Genomic DNA, 15,724 nt, shown 5'->3' with positions numbered 1-15,724 from the left:
GAATTGAACACTATTCACAAATACTGCATCTAACAGAAGAAAACTGGATGAAGATGAGAAATGGATGAGGATCCAAGTCTTGACAGGAAGAGATGGTGATAAACAGGACGTTGGGAAGGAGACAAGGGAGCTTAGCTTTGCGACTTTGCTAAGCCGACAGTTCTAACTCCCAATTTGTTTGATCTGAAATGAAAAACAAAACTTTGTTACTCAGGAAATAGCATAATGTACATTGAAGCAATTCTAGTGCTTTACATCTAACTCTTCCCTCCAGCTATTCACATTACCTAGACACTAATCCCATCACACCCATTAGGTTATTTGTTACTACTTGACATAGTAACCCTTTTCATAAAGTACTTATGACGTATTCTTTCGGATTGATGTACCTGTCATCTTTGTTCCCTCCTTGGTCTCAGCTGGAACACCAATGCCGTACTCATTTTCACCGGTGACTCTGAAGAAGTAGACTCCTCCCTCCTCCAGGTCAGACACCTTATAGGACAGTCGGTGGCAGGTGTCAGTGAGCCTGCTCCATCCTTTCTTGCTGATCTCCCGCATGTCCACAAGGTAGTTCTTAACAGGAGCTCCTCCCTCATTCTCTGGGGTGTCCCAGGTAATGGTGGCAGAGGTCATGGTCACATCTTTAACTGCAACACGAGTTGGAGGACCAGGGGAATCCAAAACCCTCACGTTCAGGGTCAAACTGGCTTTCCCAGCGGTATTCTGCAGTTTGACCATGTATTTACCAGAGTCATCACGCGTTGCCCGTTCAACTGTGATAGAGGTGACACTGCTGGTGGTATTGATCATTCCTCTGACTCTCAGATCTACATCAGCTTTGTCCCACGTCACACTGGGAACAGGTTTGCCACTGTAGGGCACAGTCAAAGTGAAGGAGCTGCCATCTTTAACAAGGAGCGTCTTCCTCATCTCATTGCTAATGTCAAACATGGGCTCCTCCTCTCGTTCCATGGCCACTTCAGGATCCGTCTCAGGGCTGGGCTCGCTGACACCAATCTTGTTTATGGATCTGACAACAAACACATACTCCACCCCTGATGTGAGTCCAAACACTGCAAACTCTGTTTTATCTGTGTTCATAACGCTGACAGTCCAATCTTCCTCTGCTGTTTTTCTGTATTCGACTCTGTACCCAGTTACAGCTGCTCCACCGTCAAACAGTGGCTTGTTCCATGTCAGAGTGATGGAGGACCTGGTGGAGTCAATCACAGTGGGCTTTGCTGGAGGGGAAGGTAGAAACTTGGGATCCTCTGCCAGGGTGAGCGGGCATGGGACACTGGGATCACTTAGTCCAGCAGCGTTCTCAGCGAAGACTCTGAATTCATACTCGCATCCCTCGCGCAGGCTGGAGGCTTTGACTCGCAGGTCATAGACAGGCTTCTTATTGACGCGGACCCAGCGCAGGCCCTGCTTCTCCCTCTTTTCGATGATGTAACCACTGATGCTGCTGCCACCATCAGATTCAGGTCTCTTCCAGCAGATGGTCATAGCCTCACTGGTTGCACTTGTGACCTCAACATCAGTAGGAACAGATGGGACAGTAAAGGGATCCATGGCCTTGGTGGGCTCACTTTCCAGGGCCTCCCCATCGCCATATGTGTTCACCGCCCTCACCCTAAATAGGTATTCATTTCCTTTGAGCAGCTTGGTGATTTTGCATGTTGTTGCCATCATGTCTCCGTACACCAGGGTCCAGGCTACACGGCTGGTTTCACACTTCTCAACAATGTAGTGCATGATCTCAGCACCACCAGTCTCCTGAGGGGGCCCCCATTTCAGGGTGCATTTCTCTGCTGAGAGTCCAGACACTTCCAGAGGTCCAGCAGGTGGGCCAGGCCTGTCCAGCACCTTGCAGGTGATAGCCTGACATCTGGTACCACCTGTGTTCTGTAGGGTCAGAATGTACTGTCCCGAGTCTTTCCTGATGCTTTCTTTGATAAGTAGAGAAGTGTGTGTCTTTGTTGATGTTACCTCCACCCTTCCCTTGGTGTCAATCTTTCTACCATTCTTAGACCAGGACACCGTAGGGTGGGGACGGCCAGTGATATCGGCATCTATTCTCAGGAGGTCTCCTGCTTTGACAACCACTGCCTGTCTAAATCTGTCCTCCAAGCTAATGGTGGGTGGCTCCACATCATGCTTTACTGTGACAGCTCCGGTGTCCTCAGAGGGTGCACTGAAGAGTTCAGCTGCATTCTTCGCAATAACCCGGAAATCATATTGAGCATCCTCTGTGAGGCCTGTCACATCCAAGTAGGTGTCCAGTAAATTGGTGAAGTTGCACTTAAGCCAGCAGCCATCTGGGAGCTCTTTATGCTCAACAATGTAACCTGTTATTTTGGCACCGCCATCATATTCTGGTTTGTCCCAGGAGAGAGAAACTGAGCTATTAGTTATATTGGTGACCATGAGGTTGCGTGGAGGATCACACTGGTCTCTGGCTGCTACAGGCTCAGATGCTTTACTGCAGGATCCAACACCAGCAATGTTCTCAGCACTGACACGGAACTCGTATATCAGGCCCTCCTCAACGCTTGTTACCTTGAACTGGTTCTCGGTCACTGGGCTCCTATTTAACTTTGTCCACAGAATACTGCTTTGATCTTTGCATTCAATGTGATAACCAATGATAGGGCTGCCACCATCATTGTCTGGCTTGCTCCAAGCAGCCACCATGACAGACTTTGAGGCATGGGCAACATGGAGGTTGGTTGGTGGACCAGGGGGCTTGAAGGGATACTGGGCAACTACAGGTTCAGAGTCAACAAAGTGGCTCTTGCCATAGCGATTCTCTGCAGCAATGCGGAACTGATATTCAGTGCATTGTGTAAGACGAGAAATTTTGATTGATGTTCTGGCAACTGTAGCTGACACAGTCTGCCATATTGTGCTGGTTGTGTCTCTCTTCTCAACCACATAATTGTTGATTTGACATCCACCATTATAATTTGGGGGCTGCCATGACAGAGACACAAAGTCAGAACTCACTTCATCCACAGTGATGTCACTTGGTGGTCCGGGTCTGTCAAAAACATTAACAAAGATCTCAGCAGATTTGGTTCCAACTGAGTTGGTCAAAGTCACCTCATATTCTCCAACATCCACCCTGGTGGCATCTTTGATAATGATCTGAGAGGATGTGTCAGATGTCTGCACATTTACCCTACTTGTCTCCTTCAGTAGGTTGCCATCTTTTTTCCAGGCTACCTCAGGCTGTGATATAGCCTTGAATGGAACATCAATCTTTAAATCATTGCCTGCCTTCACACTGAATGTGTTGCACAGCAAATTAATGATGGGTTCAGCAGTACTGTCCTTTACAGTAACAGGTGCCAATAGGGACTTCGGTTCACTCTTTCCCTTGTCATTCACGGCTGTCACTCTAAAGAAATACTCCTTTCCTTTTGTCAGCCCGTTAATAGTTGCTTCCAGTGCTTTAATCTCTGAACATATTGTCCATTTGTCATCTTCCTTAGCCTGCATTTCTACAACATAGCATGTGATTTTGCTTCCTCCGTCATGATCAGGCTTCTCCCATGAGAGTGTCGCACTGTTGCAAGTAACATCACTGAGAGTGATTTTACCAGGAGGCAGAGGAGCCTCAGAAACCTTGACACCCTCAGTTGTCTCCACTGGCTGTCCAGCGCCAAACTCATTCACAGCCAGGACACGGAAATAATAGAAGCATCCTTCCTGGAGATTGTCAATCTTGTATGAGTTTCTCACACAGTTGCTACAGACACTTGTGAATGCCATTCTAGCCTCCTCTCTCTTCTCCACTATGTAGTGTGAAATCTTTGCACCGCCATCAATGAGAGGTGCCTCCCATGAGATCAATACAGAGTCTCTCTTTACATCCTTCACTTCAAAGTTGGTTGGTGCACTGGGTGAGTCCAGCACTCGAACATTGATGAATGCTGATTTGGAGCCATTGCAGTTCTCAACAGTCAACTCATACTTTCCTGTGTCAAGTCTATTGACATTTTCAATCAATAACACTGTGTAGGAGCTTGTTACCTCAATCTGAGCACGTCCACTGAGAGCACTACCTGCCTTTGTCCATTTGACCTCAGGCTCTGGCCTCCCTCTGATGGTCACAAGCAGACGCAGTGTGGAACAGGCCCGAACATTCACAATCTTCCTCAAGGCAGCATCCAACTCAATCTCAGGTGCCTCCAGTTTCTCAGCTGCAGTCACAGACCTGGGTAAATCCACATGCTCTCCAAGTCCAGCAATGTTCATTGCACGTATACGGAAGTTGTACTCAGCATTCTCTCTCAGTCTCCTCACAGTGTAGTTTGTGTCCTCTACACCTGTGATTGGTGTACATGTGGTCCACTCATCCTCTGCTGCTTCTTTCATCTCAACTACAAATCCACTGATGGTTGCTCCGCCATCATAGATGGGCTTTGACCAAGCCAGAGACACAGTAGTGCTGGAATGGTCAGTTACTTTGGGGTTGGTAGGAGGGCCAGGTGGGTAAGTAGCTTCACAGGCCTTAATATACTCACTTGGCTCACTGGTTGCACCTGCACCTGCAGCATTCTCTGCTGATACTCTAAACTCATAACAATGTCCTTCAGTAAGTCCTGTGCATCGGAAACGCAGGTCGTTTAGTCTTCTCTTGTTGCATTTAGTCCACCTGACGCCATCTTTGTCACGTTTCTCCAAGATGTAGCCATCAATTTCTGAGCCACCATCACTCTCAGGCCTTTCCCACGTTAGCACTATAGAGTCTCCAGTCACAGCACTGGCTTGAGGAGTTGAAGGTGCACTAGGAGTTGTAAAAGGGTTTTGTGCAATAAAGGGGTCTGACTCCAGAGGTTCACCGACACCAAATTTATTCACTGCAGCAATTCTGAATATATATTCTTTGCCAGGCACCAGTTTTGTCACTTTGTAACTGACAGCTTGGATTTGAGGCTCAACCACGGTCCACGAGACGCGGCTAGTCTCCCTTTTCTCAATGACGTAGTGGGAAACACTGGCACCTCCATCATTCAAGGGGTGGTTCCAGTGAAGGTGGCACTTCTCTGCACTGACAACTTTCACCTTCAGCAGCCCATCAGGAGGACCAGGTCTATCCAGGACCTTCACATTAACTGGGATAGATGTAGTTCCACCAATGTTACTGAGGCTCAAGACAAAGTGTCCCCCATCCACTCGCGTACAGTCCCTGACAGTCAGAGTAGTATGAGTGAGGGTGGTTTTGACCTCCATTCTAGATGTACCTTTGTCAATTTCCCTTCCATCCTTCAACCACTTGATCTCGGGGAGGGGCTTCCCCAAGTAATCAGCATCAATAGTAAATGTCTCACCAGCCGAAATAACAGTTACACTCTTGAATTTAGGATCCATGGATGCTGTTGGTGCTTCAATAACATCCTGAGCGGTGATCGTTGTACTCTCAGAGGGTGTGCTCCAAACACCAGCACCATTCCTGGCAGTTACTCTAAACTCATAACTCTCATCTCCTGTCAGGCCTGTGACTGTGAACTGAGTTTCAATAACATTGGTGAAGTTCGCCTTCATCCACCTACCATCGGGCAGCTCCTTCTTTTCAACAATGTAACCTGTGATGGTGCTTCCTCCATCATACTGGGGTTTTGCCCACTGGAGGGTGACATTCTCCCTAGTGATGACAATAGCTTCAGGTTTCCCAGGTGGGTCACAGGGGTCTCTTGCCACGTAGCATTCAGATATCTTGCTAAACGGGCTGACTCCAGCAATATTCTCAGCAAACACTCTGAATTCATACTCAATGCCTTCCTCCAGTCCAGATGTTTTGAAGCGAGCGTCAGTTATAACAAGCTTGTTCAGCTTGGTCCATAGAATGCTGTTCTTCTCTTTGCGTTCAAGGTGATAGCCGATGATGGGGCTGCCTCCGTCTTTGGCAGGAGGTTTCCATTCAACCACCATGCTGTACTTTGACACTGTGGACACAAAGGGGGTGCCAGGAGCGGAGGGCTCAGTGAAAGGATACTGTGCAATAACAGTAGGGGAGCTGATTGCAGTGCTCTTTCCGTACCTGTTTTCTGCAAAAACCCTGAACTGGTATTCACTACCTGTCTTCAGCTTGGTGACTTTGATTGTGGTTCTTACTGTAGTTGCTGACACAATCTGCCATTCTGTAGTTGCAGTGTCACGTTTCTCCACTATGTAGTTGTCTAGCTGGCAACCTCCTGTGTATTCTGGTGGCTCCCAGGAAATGGTGACAAAGTCAGAACTGACCTCATCGATCTTCACAGGCGCTGTGGGTGGGTCAGGCTTTTCAAGAATAACCATAGTAATTTCTCCCGTAACTGCTCCAGCACTGTTGCTTGCTGTGATAGAGTACTGGCCAGAATTCTCCCTGTTAGCATATCTGATACGAAGAACTGTTGATGATGATGTATTTGAAACTTCCAGCCTTGATGTCTCTTTAATTGTCTGACCATCTTTTTTCCATTCAATCTTCGGTGCTGGGAGCCCGGTCACTGGGATCTCTACTTTCAGATCTTCACCACACTTGACAGTGAATGTGCTCAAACTTATCTGGAGTTTTGGCTTAACAGCGTTTTCCTTATCTGTCACAGGGTCAGCTAGGAGCTTAGGTTTGTGCTTGCCCTTCTCAAGAGAACTGGCAAGCTGACCTGGTGTGAAGACACAAAAACATTGAATCAGTGTAACAAAGGATGAGCGCACTGTACAGACTAAATGTAAATGTAATCCTTGTCTGGACACATGGATGTTATGAATAGTTTGGCTACACATTAAATTATTTTAAAAAAGTATAGTTTAAATTTGCTCTGCGTGTATTTGATATTTTAATTTCTTTTGTGTATTCTGTAGTTTGTATTTGGCATCTCAGAGAAAAAAATATATCATGTAATTCATAAGAAGATACTTCTGAGGACATTATTTTTGGTTCAAAAATATTATAATGCTTTTGGTAATTAAAGTTTTTAAACTGGCATTTCTATTGTATTTTTAATTGTTACAATTTAGAACCTATTTAAAATATTTTTTTATTTTAATTTAAAGCAGAACAATGTCTACAGTCTAGACTAGATGGTGATGAGATGAGTGTATGACATACCATGGACAATGAGTTTAGAGGGTGACTGGGAATCTTTTGGGGTGAGCTCTACCTCACGATCCGGTGTCACATTTATATTTAGAGGGTGAGCTTTATCCTCAGCTGTAGTTCCCGTCTAGAAAAATAAGAACAGAAAGAAAGTGTCAGAGAAGAATCAAACAGAGTAGCAGACACTTTATTATGGCAAACAATTTTCTGCCTTATTCTACTGTGACTGATATGACTGTTTTGCTGTTGGGAGGTATATGTTTATTACCATAGTAATATAAAATGTGATCATACATAAAGATCTTGACAAAAAATTAACTTGAAGACTAACTTTAGTGTTAAAAAAAGCTATCATACATTCTAGTGAGTGTGGTCTATTGGTAGTAACTCTTGATGGTGTTAAAAATAACTTTAGAACGGCATGGCAGACCAGAGCGCCAACTGTTCTGCCAAACAGATTAAACTCCAATTTTATCTGACTCATGGTGGCTCTTATATGCTGAAACTTTTACAAAACTTTACGAAAATAAGAAGAAGAGAAGAGAAAGAAGAGAAAGAAAAAGAAGAGAAGAGAAAGAAGAGAAAAAATATAAGAATCAAAAATTGATTTTGAGGAGTCATCAACTATTATTCTTAAAATATTTTTATAACTGAGTATTACATTTGAAACATAGCCTTACTTACTTTATTGTTGCTTGCTTCCATCCTTTGTCTTGCTTGTCCTTTATTATGTGGATTCAAGATGCAGCTACTGCGGTGAGAAGCAAAGCTCAGTGGCAGACATACACAGCTCTGCCAGTCACTGCCTGTTTTATCTTGAAAGGCATGCAGTGACTAAAATAACCATGATGGCTGATTGGCTAACTGGTCAGTCTTGCAAAGTTGGCTTATAGTATATTAGGTCAGCTTGGAAAACTGGGAAGTTACTCAGCCTACTGTCATATTGTACACATAGGCTGTTCATTTTCATTTCATTTCAATGTTTATTTGAATAGGGACAGATACATAGACAGAACATTTAAACAAAAATAATCTGATGTCACATATAACATTTATAGCCTAAGCTAATTTGCAATGTTTGTCCTTCGATGGGCTTTTGTAAAAACACTATTTAAACACCATTTACAGGTGACTTACTATGTGGCTTTATAATTTGGGTGTCCAATAAATTTTTTTGGTAATGCTTTATTTTACAGCCTGCTAATTACAGTGTAACTAGTTTGTAATTATAGAGCACTAATAAAATAACAATGCTGTAGTTACAGGGTAACAAAACAAGAAGTCCTGGAATTAACGGGAAACAATTTTGTAATTATGAGAGGTTTATAAGGTAGTTATGGTGTAACTATTTTTTGTAATTACGGCATACTTAAAATATAATTACAGGGTACAACGTAACGTAATTAGGGGGGGACAAAACAAATGTTATGCTTGTTCCCTGTAGTTATGGAGTAAGTATTTAGACCCTAAATTGTTTTATAAAAGGATTATGAAGGTTTTCATTTTACATTTTATATTAAGGGAGGAATAGAATCCTGTACACTGTCTGTACTTGCAAGATAATTTAATAAGATGTTTCGGTCATCAGACCTTCATTAGGAAAACATTGTATATTATAAAATTGACATATTTGATAATTCATCTCAACATACTGTATATAACATTCAATAAAGCCTGCACACCTTGTACTTACTTATAATAATAATTTGATGTGTATTTTTATTTATTTTTTGCAGAAAACAAGTGGTATATTAAAAGACTCTCACAGAAAAACAAAACAAACACATTTAGAATAAATATTGATTATATTGTTAGTAATAGAGGTAAAGAAAATGTTAATGGCCAACATATATTTACTAATTTCATTACACTTTCACTACTTTAAGCTACAGGTTACCCATAACTGCAGGAATAAAGGTGTGTTTTAAAGAAATGTGCAAAGACACTATAACAGTAGTGTGCAAATAAATGTATTCAAATAAAATGATTCAGTTGTTCAGTTCTGTAAAGTGGATAGAAAGATGACAGGAGTTCAGAAGTGGACTGCAGGTGAGAGGGCAGTCAAGCAGTGCTTTGGCTCATCTCCCTCTGTCTGGCAGGTCTGTTGGAGCGGCGTCTCTGCTGTTGCAGCCACATGGCTGTCAGTAGATTTCTTGTTCTTCTGCTGGAATATGCGGGATAGCCAAGAAAAGAAGCCACACTTCTTATTTGGTTTTGTCGACAGGCTGTCTTTGGCACTGGAACTCTGAGGTCCTGCAGGTTTGACCAGCTGGACGGGTGGAAGTGTGTTTTCCAGGGTCAGACCGGACAGATCCTTGGTGTCCTTTACAGTTTCAACCACAAGGTTTGGTGGAGCTTTGACCTCAGCCTGGATGGCTGGAGCCTGGGACTCCTGAAGCCGGTTGGTTGATCCTTCCTTAAGCAGGTGAATCAGGATGTATTCAGCAAGAGAGAAAGGGAGAGCCTCCTCTGAGGTGGAGTTATTGTCAGGTCCAGCAGAGAGGACAGTGACTTTTGTTCCCTCACAACATTCAGGTTGATGCAGGACGGTCACAGAGCTTTCAGCAGCAGCCTCAATCTGTGCACAAGGGCTGAATGTTTCCCTCTTGATGATAAAAGTCCTGGAGAAACAGCATCAGTTTAGAATCAGCTTTGACGATTGGCTCCCATTCATCAAGCTGATCTTGAGTAGGGGCATGGTGTGCAGTGCCGGCAGCCACAAATGTAGAACTCACTGATGAGGAATCATAGATGTGCTTTTCACTAAGTTCCTCCTCCTCCAGGAGGAGAGAGAGGAACTGCATCAGGTGAGAATCAGTGCTGCTGACAACAGGTTTCCATTTGTCAAGCTGGTCCAGAGTCGGCCAGTGCTGTGGGGAACAGTCAACTATAAATCTAGAGAGATGTGATGAAGTCTAGAGGAGCTTCTCACCAAATCCCTCCTCCTCCAAGTCAAAGTGGGATTTGACCAGTGGCTCCCACTCATCCAGGCAGCCCAGAGTGGATCCACAGGGTGAGCAGCAGTCGGCCACAAATCCAGATGTGTCACCTGGGGGAGCATAGAGGTATCTCTTCCCAACTGTCTCCATGTGGTAGTCATCATCAAAACCATTGGGTGAGTGCTGAAGAAGCCTCAATCTCTCAATGATTTTGAAGTCATCAGTCATTGGAGCCTCATGGGATGGAGCCTCAACAAGACGGAGCAGGTTGGATTGAGCCTCAAGATGCTGAGCTGGGTGGATAGATGCTCCAGCATTTCTTACAGCTGTGTCCTGGGTTATGAGAGGAGACTCTTTCTCTCTGGGAGGAAGGTCTCCTTTGTCCATATCCAAGAGAAGTTTGCATGCTGATGAAGCTGCACTGGCTATTGGTTCCCATATATTGTAGCTCTCAAAACCACAAGCAGGTTTGGGGGCGAGACCAACAGCAGACTGAGGTGAAAGGTCACAGTCGAGCTCAGCAGGAACTCCAGAGAAACTAGAGGCTTCAGCATAAAGATAATGCTCCTTCTTCAGGACTTTCGCAAACATGCAGTTGATGTTTTCATGGCGATCGTCATTAAGGGCATTGAGTCGAGCGACCATTTGCATTGATGCTGAAAGAAATGCAATGGCAACATCTTAATAATCAAATAACCATAAGGCCATCTGATGTAGCTTCATTCAAGGTCAACATGATTCATCATAGTCCATGTAAAGGAATTATCCAACCGCACACTGTTAGACTTTGTTGGCAATTTACTCACATCTTTATTTTTCTTATAACATTTGCAAAAACAAACAACAAACCTAACTGTGAATTTACAATATAAATCAAACTAAGGAAGAACTGGACACAAATGTAAATCTTTCAACACAAACAACTAGTCTATCCTGACTGTCTGTCTCTTGTTTGTCTGTTCAGCAAAATTCTCTGTACTAATCTTTTCCTGTTAAATAATACAATTATAAATACATGTGGCAAGATGGAAATCACTCTCCATGTTTTCCTTTCTAAAAGGTAGATATTGTTGATGTTTCTCCAAATGAATGCAACGTGAGTTTTCTTTCTCAATGTGCAGGTGAACACCAATCAGAGATGAAACTGTGAGTCTGAGTCTGTGTTTAGGACAATCGCTCCTTTATGACACTGACATTCTAAATTCTATGAACTCTGCTGCATTCTGTCCAGCTGCATTATGATTCATCAGATGAAGCTCAGGCTCCAGTAAACTTTGATGACAGAGACGTCTTGCTTCGTACATGGTTTATAAACTACACATGATTAAAAAAAACACATAACTGAGTATTTGGAATTTGAATTAAGATACCATATTTTGTATGTGGATAACATCTATTTAATTGCTAATTATTATTGCACTTTCACTGCTTTAAGCCACAAGTTAGCTCACTCTAATCTTACCTACTATCATATCTGAGGGGATACTTTAGGAAAATAAAAATAGTTCATCTTCAATTCAGCTTTTAAAGTGTAGAATTTCTTTTTTCCAGAACAACCTGTGCATCAACCCATGTAGTTAATAGAACCATGGGTAGCACTTTACAATGGCCTTTTCCCAGTGCATGAACCTTTAAGCACCGATAGAATATGCAGTAATTACGAAAATAGTTCACTGTTTTGGTAATTACGCCATAGCTACCATATAAATCTCTCATAATTACAAAATTGTTAGCCCTTAATTCCCGGACTTCTTGTTTTGTTACACTGTATCTACAGCATTGTTATTTTATTAGTACCCCATAACTACAAACTAGTTACACTGTAATTAGCGGGATGAAAAATAGATTACCCATTTTTTGTGCTCAGCCAGCAAAGAACTCTCCTGAATAAATGAACAATAATAATAACAATATTACTACTACTACTAATAATAATAATAGTTTGCTACTAATAATAATATGGTTGAGAGGGATTGACAAAATAGGCTACTCTCTCTCAAAAAAAAGACTTTATAAGAAAAGCCTCCTCCAACTTTTATCAAATTCAACACTGACCTAAATGTGTAACATAATATAATGAACGGATTTTTTGGGGGGTGGTTTTCATAAGAATATCGTACTTTTATTCTGGAGAGGAAAAAGAAGTCAACCGGAAGTACTTTAATTTCTGCCGATGAAGAAGAGCACGGAGCTAGGGAAGCTGACATGCTTACCGGCCGGTGCCGAAAACAAATGGATAACCTGCGCGGCTGTGAAAGGGACTTCGGCGTGTCTTTTCTTTGACTTGGGACTTAACCTGATGAGTGTGTTTGGTCCCAGATATCGACTTTCACTCAGTGATGTCGTGGTGAATAAACAGGTGGGTAAACTGTCACCTCCAGTCGGTGATTATTTGGCAAACGGCCATCAATTAAAGTAAAGTCAGCTATATTTTAAGGAAAAGCATTCATTTTTGCATTTCCCCACTCTATGTAAGTTACATCAGTTTGATACTGTTTACAGTGATTATGAATTTCTGTCATGAAAATTTTTCAGCCTAAAAAAGTTGAGTTTAGGTGGGTCTACCCTCCACTACACCCCTGATTTGTCAATTTCTGTCCACTGGCTCTTCAGGTGACCAGGATGGTTTCCAAGTGATTCAGCAGGACAATACCACACTGACCAACCACACTGAGCTGTACTGATGAATCTCCTGCCTCTCTGCTTCAACATCAACAAACCATGGCGCTCCAGTTTACATACAGCAACCAGGACTTTGTCACAGATTTGCGTCGGCCCAGTGGAAGCGGGTCCGGGATGGCATCGCCGCCAACAACGTTTGACAAGACTGTAAAAGACGGCTGGACAGACAGGATGCACAGGGGGCTCCTCCGCTATCACCTGGGTGACCTGCAGACGCGTATTCTACCTGGCCGAAACGGCTACGTCGCCCAGTTGAATATCCAAAGAGGGATAGAGAGAAGAAAGCCTCAGGAGATACTGAGCATTCAGCAACAGTTCAATGCCAAGCAGTTCAATTTCAACAAAATCAATCCAGAAGAAATCATATTTGAGATGATAAAGCACACTGGAGGAGGCTCAGCTGTACGTGGGAATGAGCCGTTACCTCGACTCAGTAGGATGATCTTGTTGGTGAATGTTAGTCCTCTGGAGTTTGGACACTGCCTGTTTGTTCCAGATCCCTCACGCTGTTTTCCACAGGTCCTGACCCAGTTCTCCATCCAGGTTGGAATTGAATCTGTGCTCCTGAGCTCGGACCCTGGCTTTCGCATGGGATTCAACAGTCTGGGAGCGTTTGCATCTGTCAATCATTTACACCTACATGGATATTACCTGGACCATGAGCTAAAGATAGAATCTATGCCAGTTAAACCATTGGTTCCTGAAAAGGGATTTTATCGCATAATGGGCTTTCCTGCAGGCTTTTTGTTTTACACAGAGTCTGAGGGTCTGGAGGAAGTTTCCAGGGCCGTTTGTCGAGTCACAGACTTCCTTGTGGATGGTAATACGGCTCACAACCTGTTCTTGACCAGAGGATGCCCGCCGTCTGATTGCATACAGAATGAAAAGGAGCACAATTCAAGAAAAGGTGTGCGTATCGCTGTATGGCCCAGAGTATCCTGCTTTGGTGCCAAAGAGGAATCTGCTTTCAACGTTGCTCTATGTGAGCTAGCTGGACATTTACCATTCAAGAACAAGCAGGACTATGATCACATTACTGAAAAAGACGTGATGGACATCATTCAGAGGTATCTTCTGCCTGATGAAGAGTTTCTCAGGTTGGAACAGCAGCTCACTACTCATTTAATGGATTCATAACCTATGACCAAAGCCATCTTGTGTATGTAACTGCTGTATTGAAATATGATTCTGTTACATTTTGTGCTAAAGTTACAAATTGACTCGGTTAGGCTGATCAATTACACCTACACGTCCTTCATCATTTCAATGCTCAAATTCTTAAATGTGTTGTTGATGTTTGATGAAACCTCAATGAAATAAACAAATTGTCAAGTGGTATCATAGTCTCCATTAAAAGATGAAGAGGCACCCAAATAAGTATATTCCTTATCAATGTGACAGTAATAGACAGATACACACACCAGCTCACTGAGAATTAGTGCAGCATTTTCTGTAGCATAATAGTTATGAATTTTAACTAATTTTAGTATGCTGACATTATTTTTTGCCCTTTGAGACCTGTAACAGGGTTGGGTAGACAGAGATCACAGCTATAGAGTAGATTAGATTAGATCAACTTTATTATCCCACACAGGGAAATTCAATGCGGTGAGACAACAGAGAAACACAAAAGACAGAATTAGAGCTTGCACCCATATGCACGAAAGACAAGCTCCTCCCCTGACTCTTGCTCCTTCAAATATAACACAACTGACAGCTGAGGTGATTAAAATTAAGCAGGTTTTGTAGTCATGTCTCTCACAAAGCTTTAGTCAAGACTAGGTCACCCACCATCATCAGCTGTTTTTACTAATCTCAGCACATGTACACTCAAGCTGTACTGATACGTTGTTCAAACGTTAATTTTCATAGTACTGGCTCATCACAACATGACTCTACACAACTATCCCTTTGTCTAGAAAACAAACAAAAGGATTTATTAGCCAGGAACCTGAACAGCAGATCGAGAGCATTTTTAAAGTGAAGGCCTGCAGCATCTTCCCCAAAACCTGCTGTCTCCCCTGCAGAGTAAGAGCCCACTGAGTGAATTTACCTTGAGTTCAGTTATTTAGTTTCCTATTCACAGAGCGCTTTTGAATCACAGCAGTGTAGTGATACTGCTGAGCAGCATGATGATCAAGATCAAGAAATCACACAAATCTTTTTCAGCTACAATCAAATTTGAATCTGGAAACACAAAACTATAGATAAAGATACATAGATTAACATGACAGTGGCTGTCAGGGCAAAGGGGATCAACATCACACATCATCCTGAGAAATCAACGCTGAGGAGGAGCACATCATCTGCCAGAATGACATCACCAAGGTAACAATGCCAAGCCAAGCAATAAGAGCAATGAGCCTGGCTGCCTGCTCACTCACTCTAATGAGGCGCCTTGTGGGTGAGCAGACAGCCAGAGCAGTGATCTTCTGTATGTTCACCTGCTAACATGATCATTACCTCTTATTGAGATTAAACATTTGATAAAAATAAATATATCTTCTACAGCGATTTTGAGTTGCTTTTGACTTTTCCATTTTAGAAGGTTGTCATGACAAACATTTAGCAGAGTTTTATGATTTTGATTTTGTTGTTTCTCACAAACTTTCATCATCGATAGCTACAAGCTTGACTTCACGCTGTACCTGCTGAGCACCTAATGTGGCCTGAATATGAAATACTCACACATACACATATGCAATGCTCACATATGCATGCATACTACTGTATACTCACGTGTGCAAAATACTGTGTGTCAATGGCCATACAGGTTGCCCGCCCAACCTTCTCCTTCTTTTTCTGCTTAAACTTGGAAATTGTGTAGCCAATCAGATAAGCTGTTTTTTTTTTTAAAGCTTTATTTTAGGCATTTTATGCTTTATTGATAGAAACAGTGTGAGAGAGAGACAGGAGGGTATGGGAGAGAGAGAGGGGAGGACATGCAGCAAATGACCGCAGGCAGGGAAGGACAGAGCCTTATGGTACGCGCTCTACTCAGTGAGCCACCGGG

At 42.9% G+C, this 15,724-nt stretch overlaps 2 protein-coding genes across 2 annotated transcripts; one reads left to right on the top strand and one right to left on the bottom strand.

Annotated features, from left to right (window-relative positions):
- Positions 1 to 638: 638 nt before the first annotated feature.
- Positions 639 to 10,257, bottom strand: LOC139651456 (titin-like). Its single transcript, XM_071528378.1, has 3 exons — positions 10,140 to 10,257; positions 694 to 6,656; positions 639 to 650 (listed from the first exon to the last, which is right to left on the bottom strand). Exons 1-3 carry the CDS (start codon positions 10,255 to 10,257, stop codon positions 639 to 641), a joined length of 6,093 nt encoding a protein of 2,030 aa, XP_071384479.1.
- Positions 10,258 to 12,252: 1,995 nt separating this feature from the next.
- gdpgp1 (GDP-D-glucose phosphorylase 1) lies at positions 12,253 to 14,013 on the top strand. The gene is made up of 2 exons (XM_071528629.1): positions 12,253 to 12,388; positions 12,643 to 14,013. The coding sequence occupies exon 2, from the start codon at positions 12,751 to 12,753 to the stop codon at positions 13,846 to 13,848; it is 1,098 nt and encodes a 365-aa protein (XP_071384730.1). The 5' UTR covers positions 12,253 to 12,388; positions 12,643 to 12,750; the 3' UTR covers positions 13,849 to 14,013.
- The last annotated feature ends 1,711 nt before the right edge of the window (positions 14,014 to 15,724 follow it).

The sequence above is a fragment of the Centroberyx affinis genome, unplaced genomic scaffold, assembly GCF_046629955.1.
Source record: "Centroberyx affinis isolate AG114_WGS23_722 - 3 ecotype Tasmania unplaced genomic scaffold, CSIRO-AGI_Caff_v1 ptg000121l_1, whole genome shotgun sequence".
Lineage (NCBI taxonomy): Eukaryota > Metazoa > Chordata > Actinopteri > Beryciformes > Berycidae > Centroberyx > Centroberyx affinis.
Note: the sequence above shows the minus strand (reverse complement) of the source record. Positions and strands in the feature narration are given on the sequence as shown.

Bases quoted from the DNA above. Each gene is read 5' to 3' on its own strand.
- LOC139651456 (XM_071528378.1), bottom strand. From the start codon at position 10,257: ATGACTGATGACTTCAAAATCATTGAGAGATTGAGGCTTCTTCAGCAC. The intron at 6,657-10,139 runs GTGACACATCTG...TCTTCACACCAG, and splicing joins ATACCTCTATGCTCCCCCAG to GTCAGCTTGCCAGTTCTCTT.
- gdpgp1 (XM_071528629.1), top strand. From the start codon at position 12,751: ATGGCGCTCCAGTTTACATACAGCAACCAGGACTTTGTCACAGATTTG.